Below are 18,090 nucleotides of genomic sequence, written 5' to 3'. Positions count from 1 at the left end.
GTTAATAGAGACTTTTAATATTTTGTGGTGGGGTTTATATGAACAAGAGATTGATTTTTAATTGTAATTTTCAAGAATGTACAGTATGTCATCAGAATTGGGGCGACAGAAAGATGAAGGTACCTCTTACAGCTTTGACTATACACACATTAATATATTTGCATAAGAATAGAAAATAGTGTTCTTATGGTAAAATTAGCATGCTGTTCAGTCACTCAAAAATAAATGCTCTTGTCTTCACAGGACATTTTGAGTAACTGGAAAGCAGGATTTACCTGGAAAATCTGGGTGAAAGTTTGTTTTCTTTTTTGAGCGGAATTTTTTCAAAGTTTTAGCTGGTAACTTCTGTATTTCCCCACAGAACCCTAAAAATATGTAAATTACATTGAGTGTAAAACTGGCCAATAGATTTTTGATTCTCCAAAGGGAAATTGTTCTTCAAAAGGGAAACAAGACATTTCTTCTGGTGTGTTTAATTTCATGAAAATCCAGAAATCCCTTAGAAATTTTTGAAACAGTATTTTTGCCATTCCTGGTATTAGAACTGGCTTTTGAAGAACCTATGAACTGCAAATATTTTAGGTTAATATGAGATAAAACTCTTTTGGTTTCATAATTCTGTTTAAACTAGTTAAGTCTGATGTACACTGCAGAATTCCAAATTTCTGTTTGCTGTCTATGAGTAGTGTTTGTTGACCTGAAATCAAAAGTTTTTCCATTGGCATTTCCTCCATGTTTGTGAGTCATTTGAGCTGCTCCTAGAGCCCATTGCAGGAGTGTTGTACTGTCACAGGGCTGCAGGCAGGCAGCTCCACGCAGAGGGGCTTTGGGCAGGCAGGGTCTGCCAGGTCCTTCCCCCACGTCAAGGCAGCCTGTCTTGGTCAGGTGTCACCTCCCTGGGACAGGGACACCAGCCTGCAGAGCGGGGTCAGGGCCCAGCACAGGGTGCCAGGGCTGGGCAGAGCCCTGGGATGGCTGGGCAGGGACACAGGGCAGGGCAGGGGAGAGGAATGCTCAGGCTCTGAGGAGGATGAAGGCAGGGCCATCACAGCCTGTTGGTGCTCTCGGAGCCCTGAGAAAAGCAGATGGGAAATACCCTCAGTGGGGCAGACTTTTTTGGGACTGTCTCATTCCTGTTCCCACTCTAAGCAGTTCTGCTTTGCTCCCAGCTTGTGCAGCACCTTTTTTGCATTTATTTTTCATCCCTTGTTTTAAAATGCAGAAGGAATGTCAGTCCATATATGTTCATAATTCCCATGCGACCCAAGTTCCATGCTGTGGCACACAGACCTGCAGACTAGAAATCATTGCCCATAAGAGGTGAGATGGGTCCTGCTCTGCCAAGTTAACTACAAAAATCAAAACACTGAAAAATAAACCCTAGGCTAGCTGTCGACTTTCTGACTCATTTTCAAAGCACTCTGTTGTTTTTTCATGTTTTATGCACGCCTAGACAGTTTTGAAAAATGCTAAACCTCTCTTGGAAGTGACAGTTTTTAAATCCAAATACAAAGTGCCACCTAGCGGTTATATATTTATAAAATGTGTCTATAAACAAAATTTTCCAGCACAAGCCCTAGTATTTTATGTTTTTATAGACAAAGAAGCACACGTAGGTGAGAGAAGTTGTTGCTGAAACACTGGATCTCAAAAAGCAGGATGATGAATGGGGTGGCAGTACTTATGTAAGCTGAAGAAAATGAGAAACAAAATGTAGTTTATAGTCTGTTATGTTTCCTTTAATTATGAACTATCTGCAAATGCATGACAAGCTTTGAAGACCAAACATTCAAATAAAGTAAGTGATCTCATTGAAACTAGCTAACAATAGCATGTGCAGTGTCCTCTGGAGGAACAGGAGAAGAGATTTTGGGCAAGTCACTGAGCAAAGTTTTTCAGGGAAGTTTGGCTGTTTCCTTGGATATTCTGCAAATGACACATCAGAGAAATAAATGGTGCAAGTGAAGAGACTGAAAGGGATTGTTCTATGCAGGCTGCAGGAGTGTTCTTCCAGACATCACAGACTCAGGGATGAAGAACCTTTTTTCTTTTTGCCCTTGCTGGTTTTGTTGACAGGTGTTAATGGCTTAAACCCAGAGATCAACCCAGCCCCACACAGACACTCACCAGCAGGAGTGGGGAGAGAATTGGGAAGGTAAAAGCTGGAAAACTCTTGCATTGAGAAAATGACAATTTAATAGGAAAGGCAAAAACCAACTGTTCAGCACAAATCCAAAACACAGCCCTGTATTAGCAACTGTGAAGAAAATTATCTCAGCTAGAATCAGCCCAGTAGCTAAATAAAAAAGTAAAGAATTAATACTGGACATGCAGAAAAAGTTGAAGAGCTAACACAAATCTAAGCTGGACTGACTTTTTATGTGTGTATATCAAAGTGAAAGAAAAAAACACTCAGTGCTTGAGAATTTATTGAACCACAGTGCAAACGTAGAGACTAAGTCCAGTAATGAGCATAAAAGAAAAAATATGTACATTAAAGTACATCTGGGTACTTAGAATACTTAAAAAATAGTATAAATAAAATTATAGACATTGTATGAAATAAACATTGGAGCAATTAAAGTTTTACCTTAAAAGAGAGCTACAGAAATAAATAGAAAGTGAGCTATAGAAAGAATCATGTTACCAGAACTAAAATGTAAGACCTTATTTAAACCTAAAAGTATGAATATTTTTATCTGACCTGATCAATATCCTTCAGAGACAGTAGGAAGCAGGCCTATATATGTGAGTGATGGGTAAAATTTCCAGAAATTGAGACTTCAGTTAATGATTTTATGAGTGATGCACTGATGGAGGACAGTCCAGAAATCCTAATGCTGAATAAATAAATGGCTGGACAGAGAGTTGTAGAGAGTGAGTTGAGAGGAGAATGCTAAGTTTGACCAAGTTAGATATTCTATGTAGAGAAACAGAAACATTTACCACACTTTCACTTTCCAACGTGGTATTTAAAGCAGCATAGACTGTGTTGTGGTCACTGGAAACAGGCAGTTGTTGGGACCAATTAACTTGGCCTAATTTCAGTTGTTTTAAGATGAAGTCAAATTAATTGTATCCCACCTCTGCATAAGGGTATGTTTTCCTAAGAGAAAAAGAAGATAAATGAATGCAATATTGTTAAAAATCTGTAGTAATTGGAAGAAGGGGGCAATGAGGAAAGGTGTGATTTGAAAGCCCAGAAGATGCATTGCTGTTTAGTTGTAATTCCAGCAGTAATTACACCAGTAATTAATACCATTTCAGCAACCAGACTAGATTCAGATGCCCGCTGTAGTCATTCAGTGACTAGAAATGCCTCCAGGACATTTCAGCACTTTTCTCAGATGTCCTGTACCATTATCAATAAGCCTGTAGATAATCATAAATTGAGGCATAATATTCTTGGAGTTCTGGTGACAGCCACTTCAGTTTCACTCACATCATTTGTGATGTACTTGAATGTAGTCAACATGCAGGAAATACATCTTTGGTGTCACTTCATCCATTTGATTTGAGGAATCTGAAACACTACCATTCTCTCCTGGGCCAGAGATGCTTGTAAAGTCCTAAAATACTGAGGAAAAATAAAGGAAAAAACCATATTTCAGAAACCATTAGTGACTTGTGATGTTTTTGAGCATCAAAAACTTGTGTATTCAGTTCCTTCCAGCAAGCTTTGAGATTTGATACAAATTGTGTTGATTAATTTTGGTAGGACTAGGACTTGAACTTCAAATTTTCTATATAGTATTTCATGCAATTGAGGCTTGAATAAGATTTTCAAGTGTTTTCTGTGGAAAACACAGCAATGGAGCTCTGAAGTCCATGTTGTTCAGCTGCCTGTTTGGCAAAACCTTGGCCCAGTCAATGTACAGTAGCATAGAAAAAATTTATGAAGTCCTCTGAGCTGTTTGCAGATTACTGTAACAAACCCACCATTTTACAGAGAGCGGATTAAACAAAAGGGAGAATTTGAGAAAGTCATCAGCTTCCATGGGTGTGCATGAAGAGCTTCATGACTCATCTCAGCTCTCACTGTTAGTGGAAATGGGGTTGAAATAAAAACGTCTGAGGTCTTACAAGATGATAATTATTCTTGTGTACTCCAGGGCTTGTTTATGCTGGCTCAGGGAGTCCATCAATCAAAGCCAAAAGAGTTTCATTTTGTCACTGTAGTTCTGAGTGCTGGCAGATGAAGAAAATAGTTTCTTTGTCTTTCTGATTACTTGTATGTCGTGTTATTGATGTTGGTTTTGGCTTAAAATCAACTGGGGAGGAAGCATGACCTGAATTGGTTCAGGTAAACATTCTTTTACTTTGCGTAAGCTCTGGTGCTGCATCATAGAGATTTGGACTTGATTTTGACCCAGAACTGCAGCTCAGGAAGGACATAAGCATGTTGAAATTCCATTTCAAAGGCTCTGAAGGTGACCAGCTCAGTGTAAACCTCTGAAATTGTGTACAGATGGCCAAGCCACCAGCAGAGATCTCTCAGGGATACTGTTGGTAATGCCAAGAGAGGCTGATGCAGCACACAGGGCAGTGGAGGATAAGTCATTACGTTATCTACTCATAGAGATAAACTTTGTCAAGTGTTCCCTTTAGTAATCCCTTATTTTTGGCATAATCTTTCTGAATATAGAACAGATGCTGCATTTAGAACTGTACAATCCCAAGAGGAGTGAAGAAAGACCCAATCCCCATAAGCAAGTGAATCCTCTGGAGAATTGCACTTCCTTGGGAAACTGCATAAAGAGGACCCTGTGGAATTGGTGATCAAATGCAGAATTTCCCCCACAATCCTCCTCTCATCTTCATTTATCATCTCCAGACCTTGTTCTTGTGCCACAAGGCTCCCTCACAGCTATCACACTTGGGTGGATGTTTCCAAAGGAAAGCAAGGCCCATGGGAACACTGTGCCTCTGGCTTTCCTTCATGCTGCAGCTAGGACATAACCCTGGGACAAATCCAGCTGCTGGTCCTGTTACACATTCTTTGGTTCCCTAGTTTACGTGTGCTTTGAAAGTAACTTAAACTTTGAAAGCAGGATGCTGCATATTTTAAGTCAACACAAGCTGTCTCAGTTTAACTGCACTAAAAAGTTTTTATACAAATATAGAACTTCTAAATATTCCTTTTCAAGTTTCATTTAACTCATGTGGCTTGATTTTGGGCATGATCTCACTAGCACAAAATAAATTAATAATGAATTGCTAATACTATAAATATTCTGAAGAATAATATGGCTGTGAGCAGTTCCCAATCCAAGTTTTATGTTCTCTACTGAAAGGAACAAACTGTCCCTTATACTGCTAATAATATTATGGAGATAACATCAGTGGGATAATAGTTTGATTTCTGTCTTTAACATTAATTACAAACTAAAATTTTTAATTGCCTTATCTGAAGACATAAAGGCCCAGAATTTTGCACGATTTCTTTTTTTTAAAATAAATTGAACTGTGATAATATGAGTAACATTTGCTTACTTCTTTTTCCTTGCAAGGCTTGTGTTAGCAACTTTCATAGCTGTTTGCTTAGCTTAGGAGATATGTATTATAAACAGACACTTCAAACAGGACATGATTGAGCCAAATGCCTGTAGCAGCTATAGGAAGATTTTCACTCATTCACAAATACAGCCTTTGAGACACATATGAACACGGGCAAAGCTGTGGCAAGTTACTTTCAAATTGTAAAAAGCATTTACTGTCACTATAAAATACATCTATGAAGGCACTCTGCCCTTCCTGAAACCAATACATAGAAGCATTATTTGTTCAAATGTCTTTTTTTTCAGTTTGAGAGATTATTCTGTAAGTCCATGCCTATTGTTCCAAACACTCTCCAATGAAAATGCATTCCTACCATATGTGGTGCTGACTCCAATGACCTACTTGCATATTTCTTTGTAATATTCAATCTGCTTGATAGAAAACTCCATTCTAACTATGATTAGGGAATTCTCAAAATTTCGCAATTCTTAATAATCCATATCAATGCCCAGGAGTTACTTTTTAATCTTTCTTACTTTTTTCTTAGCGTCCTCACATCACAATGGCATTGTTTTAATGAGACATTTTGCAAACAGTGTATTAACTGACCTCAAAATTGGCTGGTTAATCATTAGTCTCTTATTATTTTAAAGTTTTTGTGAAAATATCATCTTTTCAGCTTTCCTGAAAGATCTAATATTTTTTGAACTGCTTTGTCCAATCCTTTCACCAGGTCTTTATAAGGTAAACCCAGCTTCCAAGGCTTTATTGCTGGTTTTGTTTCAGGATGTGTTGGAGTTTGGGATAACATCACCTGCTGGCGTCCTGCGAAGATTGGAGAGACTGTCACTGTCCCTTGTCCAAAAGTATTCAGCCTTTTTTCTGGAAAACCAGGTATTTTGTTTTAAGGTGTATTCTTACTGGATTCTCTCTGGTATTCTGTAACATAATGTGCTAAAAATTGTTTATTTGAGGGTATAATTTTCTTTGTAAATTAAAAATTATTGTCAGAGCTGCTCAGGATACACCGTGAAAAGACCAAATTATCATCTTTGTGTTCTGTTTGGTGTTCTTTGAGTTAGATACTAAGTATATTTCTGATACAGTGACACTCACCAAAGCTGCTGACGTTGCTTGCTCTTTTTTGACCTGTTTTGTTAATTATTAAGGCAGCTGAGCCTGACTGACATCTCTAACAGTTGCCATCAGGCCACATGTAGGTTGTTCCCTCTGTGTCTCAGGAGGGGAGCTCTGCCTTGCCATCATGAGAATAAAGAGCCCACATTAACAGATAATACCTAAAAATTACTGCTATTGCAATTTAACGTAGTTATTATGAAACCTTTTATTCTGCTTTTTAATAGAACTTGAAAAGAGCTCATCAGTGTCTCAGACTGCTGAAACATTTCATGGGTTTAAGTCTCCCATCTTCTGCACCATCTTGTCAATACATCATATTTTGCCCTGTGGCATTTAAGTGGGGTTTTGAAAATAAATGATGCACAAAGAGTATTTCACATGTATCTCAAAATTCTGCTGGAAAAATCTTATTCCCATTACTCAGGTGGGAAACCATTGTCATGAAGAGCTGGCGAAAGATGAAAAACTTACCACAGTTATGTAATTCTTTTTTGGGGGATTGGTTTCTCTGTGGAGGGCTTTAACAATATTACTTTTAACTTACAGGCTAATTTGGGGTATGACTAAAATACCTTTAGACTCAAAGCTGTTGATTAAGTCTTGTTCCAGTAAAAAATAGATAAGCAAAACAATCTACAGATGAGCAAAGGTTTTCATTCCTGGAACTGGTGAATCTTGATTAGTTTATCATGGATAGTCTAAACAATTTGTAAAGGGGAAAGTATGTGTAATCGTTGTTAAATGTTGTGAAATCTATAAAAGTTTTCAAATTACTCAAACAAAGATAATAAAGTGTTGTCATGAGACAAGGCAAACTAATAAATATCAAAAATTCAAAATCTGAATTAAATCACACTGCTTCTGTCTATTTGCCAAAAGCTAGAGCATGCACACTCTCTCTGGAGTTTATTTCACAAACTTTAGTTATATTACAACAACATTTTAATTTTACTATAAAACAACTGCAATAAATATTTAAGTCTGAAACCTTCACATTGCATTACAACCCTATCTCACTTCACCATGGTGTCAGCAAGACTGAAATATTTCTTCATTTTATAGTTTGCTATAATTTTCCCTGATCCAGCTTTTGTTCCTAGCTACCTGTCTGCTTCCTGCTTGTAGAACTAACAGGGTTGATTTTTAGAGGTTCCTGTTCAATTAAGAGTGTTTTTTAGACCTTGTCTTTCTAAAATTTCAGAGAAGGAAGACAACAAACATTTTGTATGGTTGATTCAATTAAGAGCTAACAAAGCATCTTGGTACTTTCATAAGTTGATTATGCTCAGGCATATGTAATTTATTTAATTCATACACAGCACATTATAAATTAACTTCATCCTTACAGTGGAAAATTATGAAAATACCTTCAAACAAGAAATTTCACTCTTTTTATTTAGCCAGATTTGTGAGATATATGTTTTAGCTTTTAGTGTTTAAGAGGAGCTAAAATTCTACTACAAGATGATCTAGACTACCTTATTTTTATGCTAATGTTCCAAACCTCAAGTAGGCTTTTAAATACCATCAGTTTCTTAAAGGATTTCTCCATTTAAATTGTGAATTTAAAAAAGTAGTTTTCTTCTCATCTTTAGAACTTTTGGAGAGCTGGCTCTAAATTTCTTCTGTGATGCACTGTTATAGTTTAAGCATACCACATGATTAATTCTGTATTGAATATTAGTAACTTTTGATTAAAAGAGTTTTTACTGCAAAAGCAACCATATTATCCTATAATTTTTTCCTGTGTTTTACAAGATTATTAGTCTCAGAAAGCTATTCTGTAAAGTTTTTATTCAAATGTATGTATCAAGTTAAAGGTTTTAAATAAGGTTGGCATCTGAAATACTTAACTGCATGAAAAGATGGTGTAGAAATAAACATTGCCTTCCATAGAACATTGCCCAACTCTCTTTAGGTTAGAAGGTATTGCAGTATTTGAAGTAGAAAATACTTCAGTGTCTTGAGTATATTGAGTTTTTTCTTGCAAAACTGGCTTTGACGCAATTGTGGTTCTGTTAACACATTCCTCTGCTCTGCCTGGTCAGAGAATCTTGATGTACTGTTAAAGGGAAGACTCTTCACAGTGTATAAATAGGTTACATTTTCTTTTAAAAATGTCATTTCTATGCCAAATGGCAAAAGTGGTCCCGTTGTTTGAGGAGACTGTGGGTTTAGGTCAAGGCCTTTTTACTAGCTGGAAAGATTTGGTTGTTGGCTGGTGAGCCACTTATTGGATATTTACAACTTTCCACTGAAGACTTTATACAAAGAAGAAATTCCAGTAACCAATCAACAAAATAAAGATCACAAAAGCTTTAGTTTGGAGTGTATATAAACAAGTTTGGTTGTTCTTGACCAACACGACCTATGGCATATGAATTTATTTTTCTATGGTGAAAACCTGGAAACTTTGAGTCATATAGACCAGTGGTAAACTCCAAACCAAGGCAGTATATTATTATAGATTTCAAGTATCGGAGATATAGAAATTGCTCTAAGAAATGTGAGGTACGAATTAGCACTGTAAGAGTAAGTTACAATATCAGGCTTTTCTGTTTTGCCCCTTTGAAGTTGTTCCATATTGCCTGAAAATTAATTCAGCTTAATTAGATTAAGAAGTAGTATCATGGGTTGCCCCCATGTCATCTGTGTGACTTTGTCTCCGGAAAGAGTCAACTTTTTCTGTCAGCTCCAAACAGAAACTTTCTGAAATTAATAAATCTTCAAAATTCCTTTCCAGCCATACTTCTACACGTCCTGTACATTCCTTATACTACATTGTTGCAATATTGATTCAAAGAGTGAAATTCAGCATTCATCTTTACCTCATTCTTCAGTCTATGACATAATTTGTCCTTTAAACTTCATTACCAAACTTACCAACATTTGCTGTAGCAGTAAATCATCACCTTAATGACTAAGAGGTTTTGTAATTCTTCAGTAGATTCTTCAGTATTGGCTTCTCAAAAGCCTTAAACAGGAGGTTAGAACACCTCTCACTGAAATTACTCTTCTTTCAAATTACTTTACCTACAAATAGCCCACTACAGAGTATGAAGTGTATGGCTCCCTTCTGAATAAAACAGCAGAACAGTTTAGGCTTTTGCAGATGTGTAACAGAAATAGCTGCTATACTGAAGGAAAAGTCTTGGGTTTACTTTTGGTTTTCTGTAGTGCAAAGGCAACTCCAAGCAAGAGTAAAAGCCAAAGGAGTATGAATGAAAAGCACATGAAAGGAAATGGCTGGGTTGAGTCCTGGGAATCAAAGGAAAAAGAGCAGGTTGTGACCAGCTAATGACACAGTTAGATTGTTTAAGGAGTCATTGATGCAGAGCATTTTGAATCTTTCTGATTTAAACTCTCTAATTTTGCTTTACAGGAAACATTAGCAAAAATTGTACGAGTAATGGATGGTCGGATATATTTCCTGACATCTTAAGTACTTGTGGATATAATGACTATGAAGACGATTATAAGGTAGGAAAAATACATTTTCTATGCATTTAGATGATGGTGTTCAGTACAGCTATCAGATATATTCTGCTTCTAAATAAATCCCAATTTACTCAGACTGAATAAAAATGAGATTTAATAAAAATCTGTAGTAACTTTTCATAGCACTGGTTGCAATACGCTTGGATTGCAGTTGTCTAATGAGATAAAATCAGGAATGTAGAACTCAGTAACTGTTTGAAACTCAAGGCTATAAACAGTTGGTAATTGCAGTGAAGCATCTGTATATCTAATATTGCAGTGCTACTCAGCTGGTGCACCATATGTTTTGCATTGTGTTATTTCTAGAAGTCTGTTATTTCAAAAGAATATTTTTTAAAAGTTATCTCACAACTTAATACTAATAATCTGTTATAATCTGATAATACTACATGCACTGCTTGGTTGATGCTATGTGTTAAAGTTATAAGTAAAATAGAATTTATTTAGATCATTGGAGTTATTGGCAGATTTATACTGGACTTGAAATTGTGCTAATAATTATCCAGAAAGCTATCGAGGTCTCCTAAATGCACTATGCATGGGAAACTGAGTATGTTCACTTTGCAGACACTATCTCTCTTTGTTGAGGGAAGGGTTTTTACCATCATGTTTTATGTATTTTCTGTCTGTTTTCCTGCTGAGGCTAACAGATCAAGAGTTTGTTTACAAGGATGAGCTCATAGTGTCAGTAAAACTCTTGTTACCCAAAATGGATTAAGCCCTCTCATGAGGGCCAGTTGGTTTTTTTTCCCTGGATTTTAGTATGTGTGGAATAGCTATAGCAGATCAGTTCTGTCTGGCTTGCAGAGATCCACTGATATTCCAGCTAAGCCAGGAAGGTTTTGGCATTTTCTTTCTGTATTTAAAAGCCCAACCACTACTGTAGTTGAAAATCAATAATAGAGAAAATTGAGAGAATATATTGTTTTCCCAACTTCTCTGAAGACAAATTCTAAAACATCTGTGTCATCAGACAGCTGGGGAACACACATGTATTACTGCTAAAACAGCCACTTTAAACATTGTCACTCAACCCAGGAATTTCCACGTGGTGTGAAAATGGGTCAAAACATAAAAATTCAAATTAACAAAATATAATATTTCAAGTAGTGAAAAACAGTTAGAAGATGAACTGGTATAATGGAAAAGCAGTTCTTGTTTGACATATTCATTAGTAAGTTGAAGAAGGTGAATTAAATGCAAATTGAGTATACTTGCAGGAATTAACCTAGACAACTTGAAACAGGATATAGCAGCAACATTTGCAAAAAACCTTGAAAAAAAAGCAAATAATAAAAGTGTGAGGGTGAAAATCAGGAAAGGGATGTGGAAAGCAGGAAAACTACTGGCAAACATACAATCAATATAATATCCTACATACAATATAAATCATAGAGAAAATAGAAAAATGCAAGAATCATGTCGTAGTGAGATTTCAGGAGGCATTTGAGGTTCTGCACCATCTACTTGTTTTCACAGAAGATGTTTTCTTGAATTCAGATCTTGGTGCTCAATGGTAGCCCCTCAAACCAAAACCTGTACTCATCATAAATCAGTATAGTTTGTTGATTTTTTAAAATCTAATATTTCAACTCTGAGAGCTAAAAATGAAGTCCTAACATTTGGATACTGACTGTTCTGGGCATAAAAATGTCACACAACAATACGCTCTGCAGTATGGGGAATTAAGTATATGAGATTGTCCTCAAGATTACATTAACTAATATTTTAGGGAAGGTGGCAGAATACTTTTCCTAGAGTGAGTCCTAAGTGGTCTTTTTTAGATTTTGTTTTGAAGACAATGCTAGAGGAGTAGAAATTGTCTTTGGTGGAAGTTTGGTGCCCACATCTTCACTGCTGAATGAATTTCTACTATAGATCCAACAAAGTATTTATTCCTTTGGGATTTTTCTGTATTTTAAGACACATTCTTTTATCTTTAATCTAAAGGGGGTTTATTTCTGTACATATTTTACATATTGTATGTGTAAATGCACACACAGAGGCATATATCTCTCTGCAAATATGCATTTATTTTGGGTAGCTTTGAAAATTGTAAAGAAGGTTTAAATTATCTGTGAGCAAATACCGAATAATTTGTTAACAGGTACCAAGCTGCTATGCTTAAAAATGCACTGAAATGAGGAAGCTTATTAAAAATAGCATAAACATGTCACCTCTTATTTCCTTACTGAAAGATCTTGCATGCTTCCACAGTTTCTATTGATTTAATGTTCAAATTAAAATGTTCCAATTTTATTTCATTTTAATGATATATTAGTAGGTTTTATAAAAAGAAAATATTTTCTTAACATTTTGAAATTAATTGTAAGTGCCCTTGGTTTATTCTGTGTTAGATCTTAATGCTCTTTACTACTCTTGCCATTATTTTGGGGGGATAAGTTTGGTAAATATGACTATCCAGTTTTTCAGCTGGAAAAGAGTTAATTTTCTTCTTAGTAGCTGGTACAGGGCTGTGTTTTGATTTTGGTGTGAGAATAATGTTGATTATTTGGTATAATTTGATTATACTGGTGTTTTGCTGTTGCTAAGTAGTGCTTAGCCTAAGTCAAGGACTTCTCAGCTTCCCAGGCTCTGCCAGAGAGCAGGTGCACAGGGAGCTGGGAGGGAGCACGGCCAGCACAGCTGACCCCACCTGGCCAGAGGGACATTCCCCACCACAGAATGTCATCTCCAGTATATAAACCAGGAGGAGTTGACTGGGAGCTGTCAGCTGCTGCTCAGGGATGGACTGGGCATCAGTCAGGGGCTGCTGAGCAATGGAATTGGGTATCACCTGTCTTATCCCAACCCAGGTTTTCCCTTCTTCCCAGTTCTCCTCCCCACCCCATGGCAGGAGGAGGGAGGGGAGTGGGGTGTTTTGTTGCTGCTGGGGTTAAAGGCAACAATGACAATATCTGAACAAAATATTTGTATGTTGTTATGGCATCAAAGTGTAAATCTAAACCTTTATTATATGCTTCCAGACATTTTTCTGTAAGCAAACTAGTTACTGCTAACCTTGAAGATCAAGTTTTAGGTTCATCTTAGGTATTCAGGTAAGTATCTTTTTTCCCCCATTTTATATTTCTGTGGAGTTCATGGCAGTACAACATGCGAACAGCAAAAAAAAAAATCCAGCTTGATTTGACCATGCTAGAAACACACATCAAGGTGTGTTAACCAAACACAATCCTCACTGTAGTCTTTCCTTGACATACTTTGACATCTTCTACCTAGACTGAACAAGCTGGAGACATGTCCTTGCTGTTGTCAGAAGGTATTAAACTCTGTGTCAGCATTATTAATATACAGGAAGATGTCTGGTGAATATAAAGCACTGAAATGTGTCCACTTTATTTAAAACAATGACTGAATCAGTTAATACAGCTTTGTCTGATCTTAGACCCAGGCCTTGTTAGATCAAACAAAAGCTCCACTATATAAAAGTTTCAGGCTGTGTGATTTGAATGTGTAGTGTCATACCAAGAGAAATTCATGGAGAAAAAGATCCTCTGGGCTGTTAAATGTGCTGATACTGTGCAGTTTGTGCCTGTAGTAGAAGTGTCATCTGCTGTGATGGTCTGGTGGTAAGTGTGCTGTGACCTTCCTAAGGAAGTGTCCTAAGGAGGGATCAGGGGCACAGGCACATCCTCCTCTCAGCCCAGGGAGCGATGTTCTGCTTCAGCTTCTTCTGGGTGACACAGAGAAAGACAGGAGCCTTGTCTGGCTTTGCACAGAGTAATAGCCTCCACTAAGAGCAGAACCCTCCACCCACAGAACCAAGGCCAAAAAGTGCAAGGAGCCCGGGAAGAAAGGGGTTTATATGGGAAAAATGAGGGGTGGGACAAAACTTGGGAACCAATAGAGTACAGATGCGCGAGTGGAGCAAAGGGGAAGGGCCAGTGGGGTGGGGGAAATCAACATATGACCGTGAAGGCCTCTGGGGCTGGGTGAGCTTTCTGCTCAGCCTAACCAAAGGCTGTGGTTCAGGGGCCTGGCTCTCCAGGGCAGCACAGCAAACTTTTCCTAGGCCGGTTCTCTGGTCCCCACAATCATCCAAGGAAGAAGCATCCCCATTTTCTCAGTTCCTGGAGTGCTGTCATCACCCTGGGTGAGCAGCAGAAATACCTTCCCAGACGAGGGCAGCTGAGGCAGGGCAGGCAGGGGCACGAGCAGGGCCTTGAGAAAGCAGATGCATTGCTGCTGGCTGTGGGGTGCATCACTGCTCTGGAATAATGCGCTGTTTGCAGTGAGTCTAAATTGAATCTTTGCCTCTCACCAAAATCTACCACAAGGCAGACATCTACCAATGTGTTTCCTTGTGTCTGTAAGTCATGCTAAATTTATTTATGTTGTGCTGTATTTTTCATTAATATTTTTCCATGAGGTGTGATTAAGAGACCAGTATTCCTTAAAATAAGTGCAAAAATTTTCCATTGAGTTCAAGTGAGGACTAGGACTGAATATTAGCTGATATTCTCCCTCTTGTAGAGCAAAGAGGGAATTTGCTCTAATTGCAGAATGTTAATAATCTGCTAAATTCCAGTCCATGAGTGTTCACATTCACAGATACATTTGCTGATACATGTTTACACAGGAAGATGTGGAATTTACATTTTCCTGTATGGTGCATTTACAAAATTGTCATCTCTCCCACTACGGTTAGGGAACCTTGAATAAGACATTCTGACTGGCATAATTAAAATTAATGATGCCACTATTACTATAGGAGATACTTCTGGCACTGCAGATCTCATCTTTTTTCTGGGTGGTGTTTAAGCTCAAAGTGAATTGAAGGGAAAATGTCAGAAAAAGGATATTATTAATTACTTCTATAAAGATCATTAAATACCATGAGGAATACCAATTTTATTGCATGTCTTGTAGTGAATTCTATTCTTTTCTACATACATAATTCTAAAATGTGTAGAAGTGTCCTATAAGACAAAATTAAATTTTCCACAACATGTAATCCATGTCTTTATCTCAGTTTATATTTATTCTTGTATAGGTACAAGATTTTAAAAATGGTTACTGCCTTGTTGAAGTCAATTTTGCAGAAGCAAAGAACTAGGGTTCCTTACTCCATTTCTATTTTCATTTGCTCATTTCAGTGTTTCTAAGGCACTGAACTCATTTGCTAGGCCCAGTTCTTATTTTACATTATACAGTTTAAGATTTTCTGATGCGTTCTCTGAGTATGAATATTCAAATATTATGAAATATTCAAATATTGACACATGAATCATGAAAATTTAAGATCACAAATTTTAGCACAGTTTTAAGTAATTACATCTGTAAAGAGGAAGCTCCTAGGTGCAGTATTACAGGATTATATTAGCCCAGGGAATAAACAAAATGAAGAATCAGTTGGGATGATAATGGTCATATATTCCTTAGCAATGATAAATTATATTTCTGAATGAAATTAATAAAAAGTTGAGGGCTTTTCTTTTATATTAAGGGTGATTTCTGGTCAACAGCAAACCTTTGGACAAAGAATCAAGCCCTTAACTTTCTCCAGTTTCTCCTTCAGCACTGAGTACCTTCTCACCCCTAGAGGTCCTTCCAAGCCAAGGCTGAGGTTGGGAGATCTGCCGGGCGACTCTCAGCCTTGCCTAGGAAGTGTCTCTGCTCTTCTGTGCTATTCTGTAAATAAGCAGAAGAATTCTGTCTCCTGAACTTGGTAAAAATAACAATAAACTAAATTTAAAGGAAACATTAGCAGAAACAGGTGGCTTTTCTAAGAAAACAAAATACAAGTGTGGCTAAAAATAGACTTTCAAAAAATGTATTGAAGTTAAGACAAATTAGGCAAACTTGTACTAATCCAATTTCATTTTATATGTAGAGGTTTATGTCCTTTAAAAACCTATTAACATTAAGTAGCCACAAAAAAGAGGAAATAGTTTAGGATTAGCTCTTTGGAAAACATGTACACTTCCTGTAACCATTTCCATTATTTTTTTCTGAAAATCATAAGCCACTGATTTTTTCTGTGCCTAACCACCTAATGGCTTTGGTTTAGTGGTTGTAATTTTAATATTTTCCTCAGAAGTTTAAAAATAAGTAATTGGATTCCAGTTTTGGAGTCATCATTGTTTAAATAATCATGTGATTATTTTGCAGAGGCCAGCTGTTATGATGATGTTCTGATTTTGTTAGACCTGCAGAAAAGTTCATGTCTTTTCAATTTCATAATGGGATTTCAATTTCATGTGTATGACTTGAATCAAGTTTTCCTTTGAAAAGAGCTATAAAATCTGTGGAGGTTATAATATTTCTCTGTGTTAAAATATTTGAATATATCATTTCTGAAATTCTCTTTTGGTCAATCCATACCTTTGTTGCAGTCATTTTATTCCTGACAATCTTGCACATTTATATTTAAGTTTAGAGGTTGAAGTTAAGTGTTACTTGAGACATGGCTAATTACTGTTCACACAGAGCAGTAAGAGATAAACATGACATCCCATTTATACAAAAGTCACTGGTTTTTGTGCTATCAGATTTGGCATTGCTTTGCCTGTTTGTTTTGCACCAATAAAATACAAAGAGTTTGTTTCTAAAGGCTATTAGCTAAAATAGAGATGAGTGACAAATATTTAATAGCTGTGACTAAGTCAATATTAGTCTAATGAATTTCCTGGTTTTCAATTGCCACAGCACAATGGGGAATTTAAATCTTTGTCTTTATGAAGTTTGTGTGTTTAACTGACATATAATTTGAGAACACCTTTGTTTTTTGGCGTTTTTTTTTTGTTTGTTTGGTTTTTTTTGTTTGTTTGGTTTGGTTTGGGTTTTTTGTGGTTTTTTTTGTTTGTTTGGTTGGTTTTTTTGGTTTGTTTTTTTTTTTTTTTTTGTGGAGTCACTAGGAGTTATAGAAGTCTTACAGGCAAATTAAGGCACATCTCTTATGTTCATACAGGAAATGTAAGGAGCAGTATGATTGCATCATCCTTGGTGCTGAGTCTGATAAAGTGCTTCATGCTAATAATCTAAAGCATTCTAATAATATAAATTTTTTTGGAAAATCAAAACACATGAATTTGAATGTTTGTAATTTTTGATGTAATGGAGTAAAAATGGGTGGGTTAGTGTTTACTTACCTTTGCAACAGTTTGAGAAGCAGGGTTAATTTTTTGATCATAGAAAAATGTGTAGCATCTAAGATTTCTCTCCATTATAAAACTAAACCACTAAAATGTTGGAGGAAAAGGGAAAGATGTTCTCTTGTACCATTTCAAGTGTGGAAGAGCAATAATTATCATATGATAAAATAATTTCAACTGTGTAATTATGTCTTATTTTCTCATGCTTAGCTTGAGTAAAATTACCATGGTCAGTATTAAGGTAATGTCCAAGCGCTCCTGGCTGATTAACTTCAATCCTGACATAGTTCCATGCAGGTATTTCACATTAATCTCTTTGGCCAAGGAATGGCCAGCAGAGAGACTCAGCCCTGCTGATTCTGTCAGCTGTTTGCTGGGCTAAAACTACACGAGCTTCTTCTTCTGATTTTAGCCAGACTATTTGTTGTAGGGGTCATGTGTGTGTAACAGAATGCCAGAAACATTACATGAAATAATGTGTTTTTTTCTGGCAGAGGACAACCTCTTTTGTTCTCCCGAGCAGGGCAAAGTGACAGAGTCACTTCATGTGCAGCAGCCTGACAGTTTCTGTCAAGCTCAGAGCACATGGCCAGAGGATAAATTCAAGGCAGTGCTACAGCAATGGGGCAAGACAACTGATGCTTTATTAGTACGTTCATGCAGGGTTTCCACCTTTTTTTCCTTCATTTAGGAATTCTGAAACCAATTTCAATTTCCAATTTCAAGAGTCTCAGTCAGTGGAATTTTCCTGAAATCAAATCTGAACAGAATTTTCAAAAATTAAACCAGTCCAGCTTTCTTGTTGGGCATGTCTGAATCATCCCAGTGCAGTTTGAAC

At 36.8% G+C, this 18,090-nt stretch overlaps 1 protein-coding gene and 1 long non-coding RNA gene across 7 annotated transcripts in view; one reads left to right on the top strand and one right to left on the bottom strand.

Moving 5' to 3' along the window:
* Positions 1-13,908, bottom strand: part of LOC135279928 (uncharacterized) — a 33,259-nt gene extending 19,351 nt beyond the window's left edge. For both annotated transcript variants that reach the window (XR_010347098.1, XR_010347087.1), the window contains exons 1-2: positions 13,624-13,908; positions 3,443-3,577 (exon numbers count right to left, since the gene is read on the bottom strand). This is a non-coding gene — a long non-coding RNA (uncharacterized LOC135279928). The remainder of the gene's footprint in view (positions 1-3,442; positions 3,578-13,623) is intronic.
* The window catches only part of VIPR2 (vasoactive intestinal peptide receptor 2), an 82,174-nt gene that overhangs the window by 45,280 nt on the left and 18,804 nt on the right, over positions 1-18,090 (top strand). For all 5 annotated transcript variants that reach the window (XM_064387072.1, XM_064387131.1, XM_064387188.1 and 2 more), the window contains 2 exons: positions 6,286-6,393; positions 10,022-10,119. In XM_064387072.1, coding sequence (XP_064243142.1) covers positions 6,286-6,393; positions 10,022-10,119 — 206 coding nt within the window. The remainder of the gene's footprint in view (positions 1-6,285; positions 6,394-10,021; positions 10,120-18,090) is intronic.

Source organism: Passer domesticus, chromosome 1 (genome assembly GCF_036417665.1).
Source record: "Passer domesticus isolate bPasDom1 chromosome 1, bPasDom1.hap1, whole genome shotgun sequence".
NCBI lineage: Eukaryota > Metazoa > Chordata > Aves > Passeriformes > Passeridae > Passer > Passer domesticus.
Note: the sequence above shows the minus strand (reverse complement) of the source record. Positions and strands in the feature narration are given on the sequence as shown.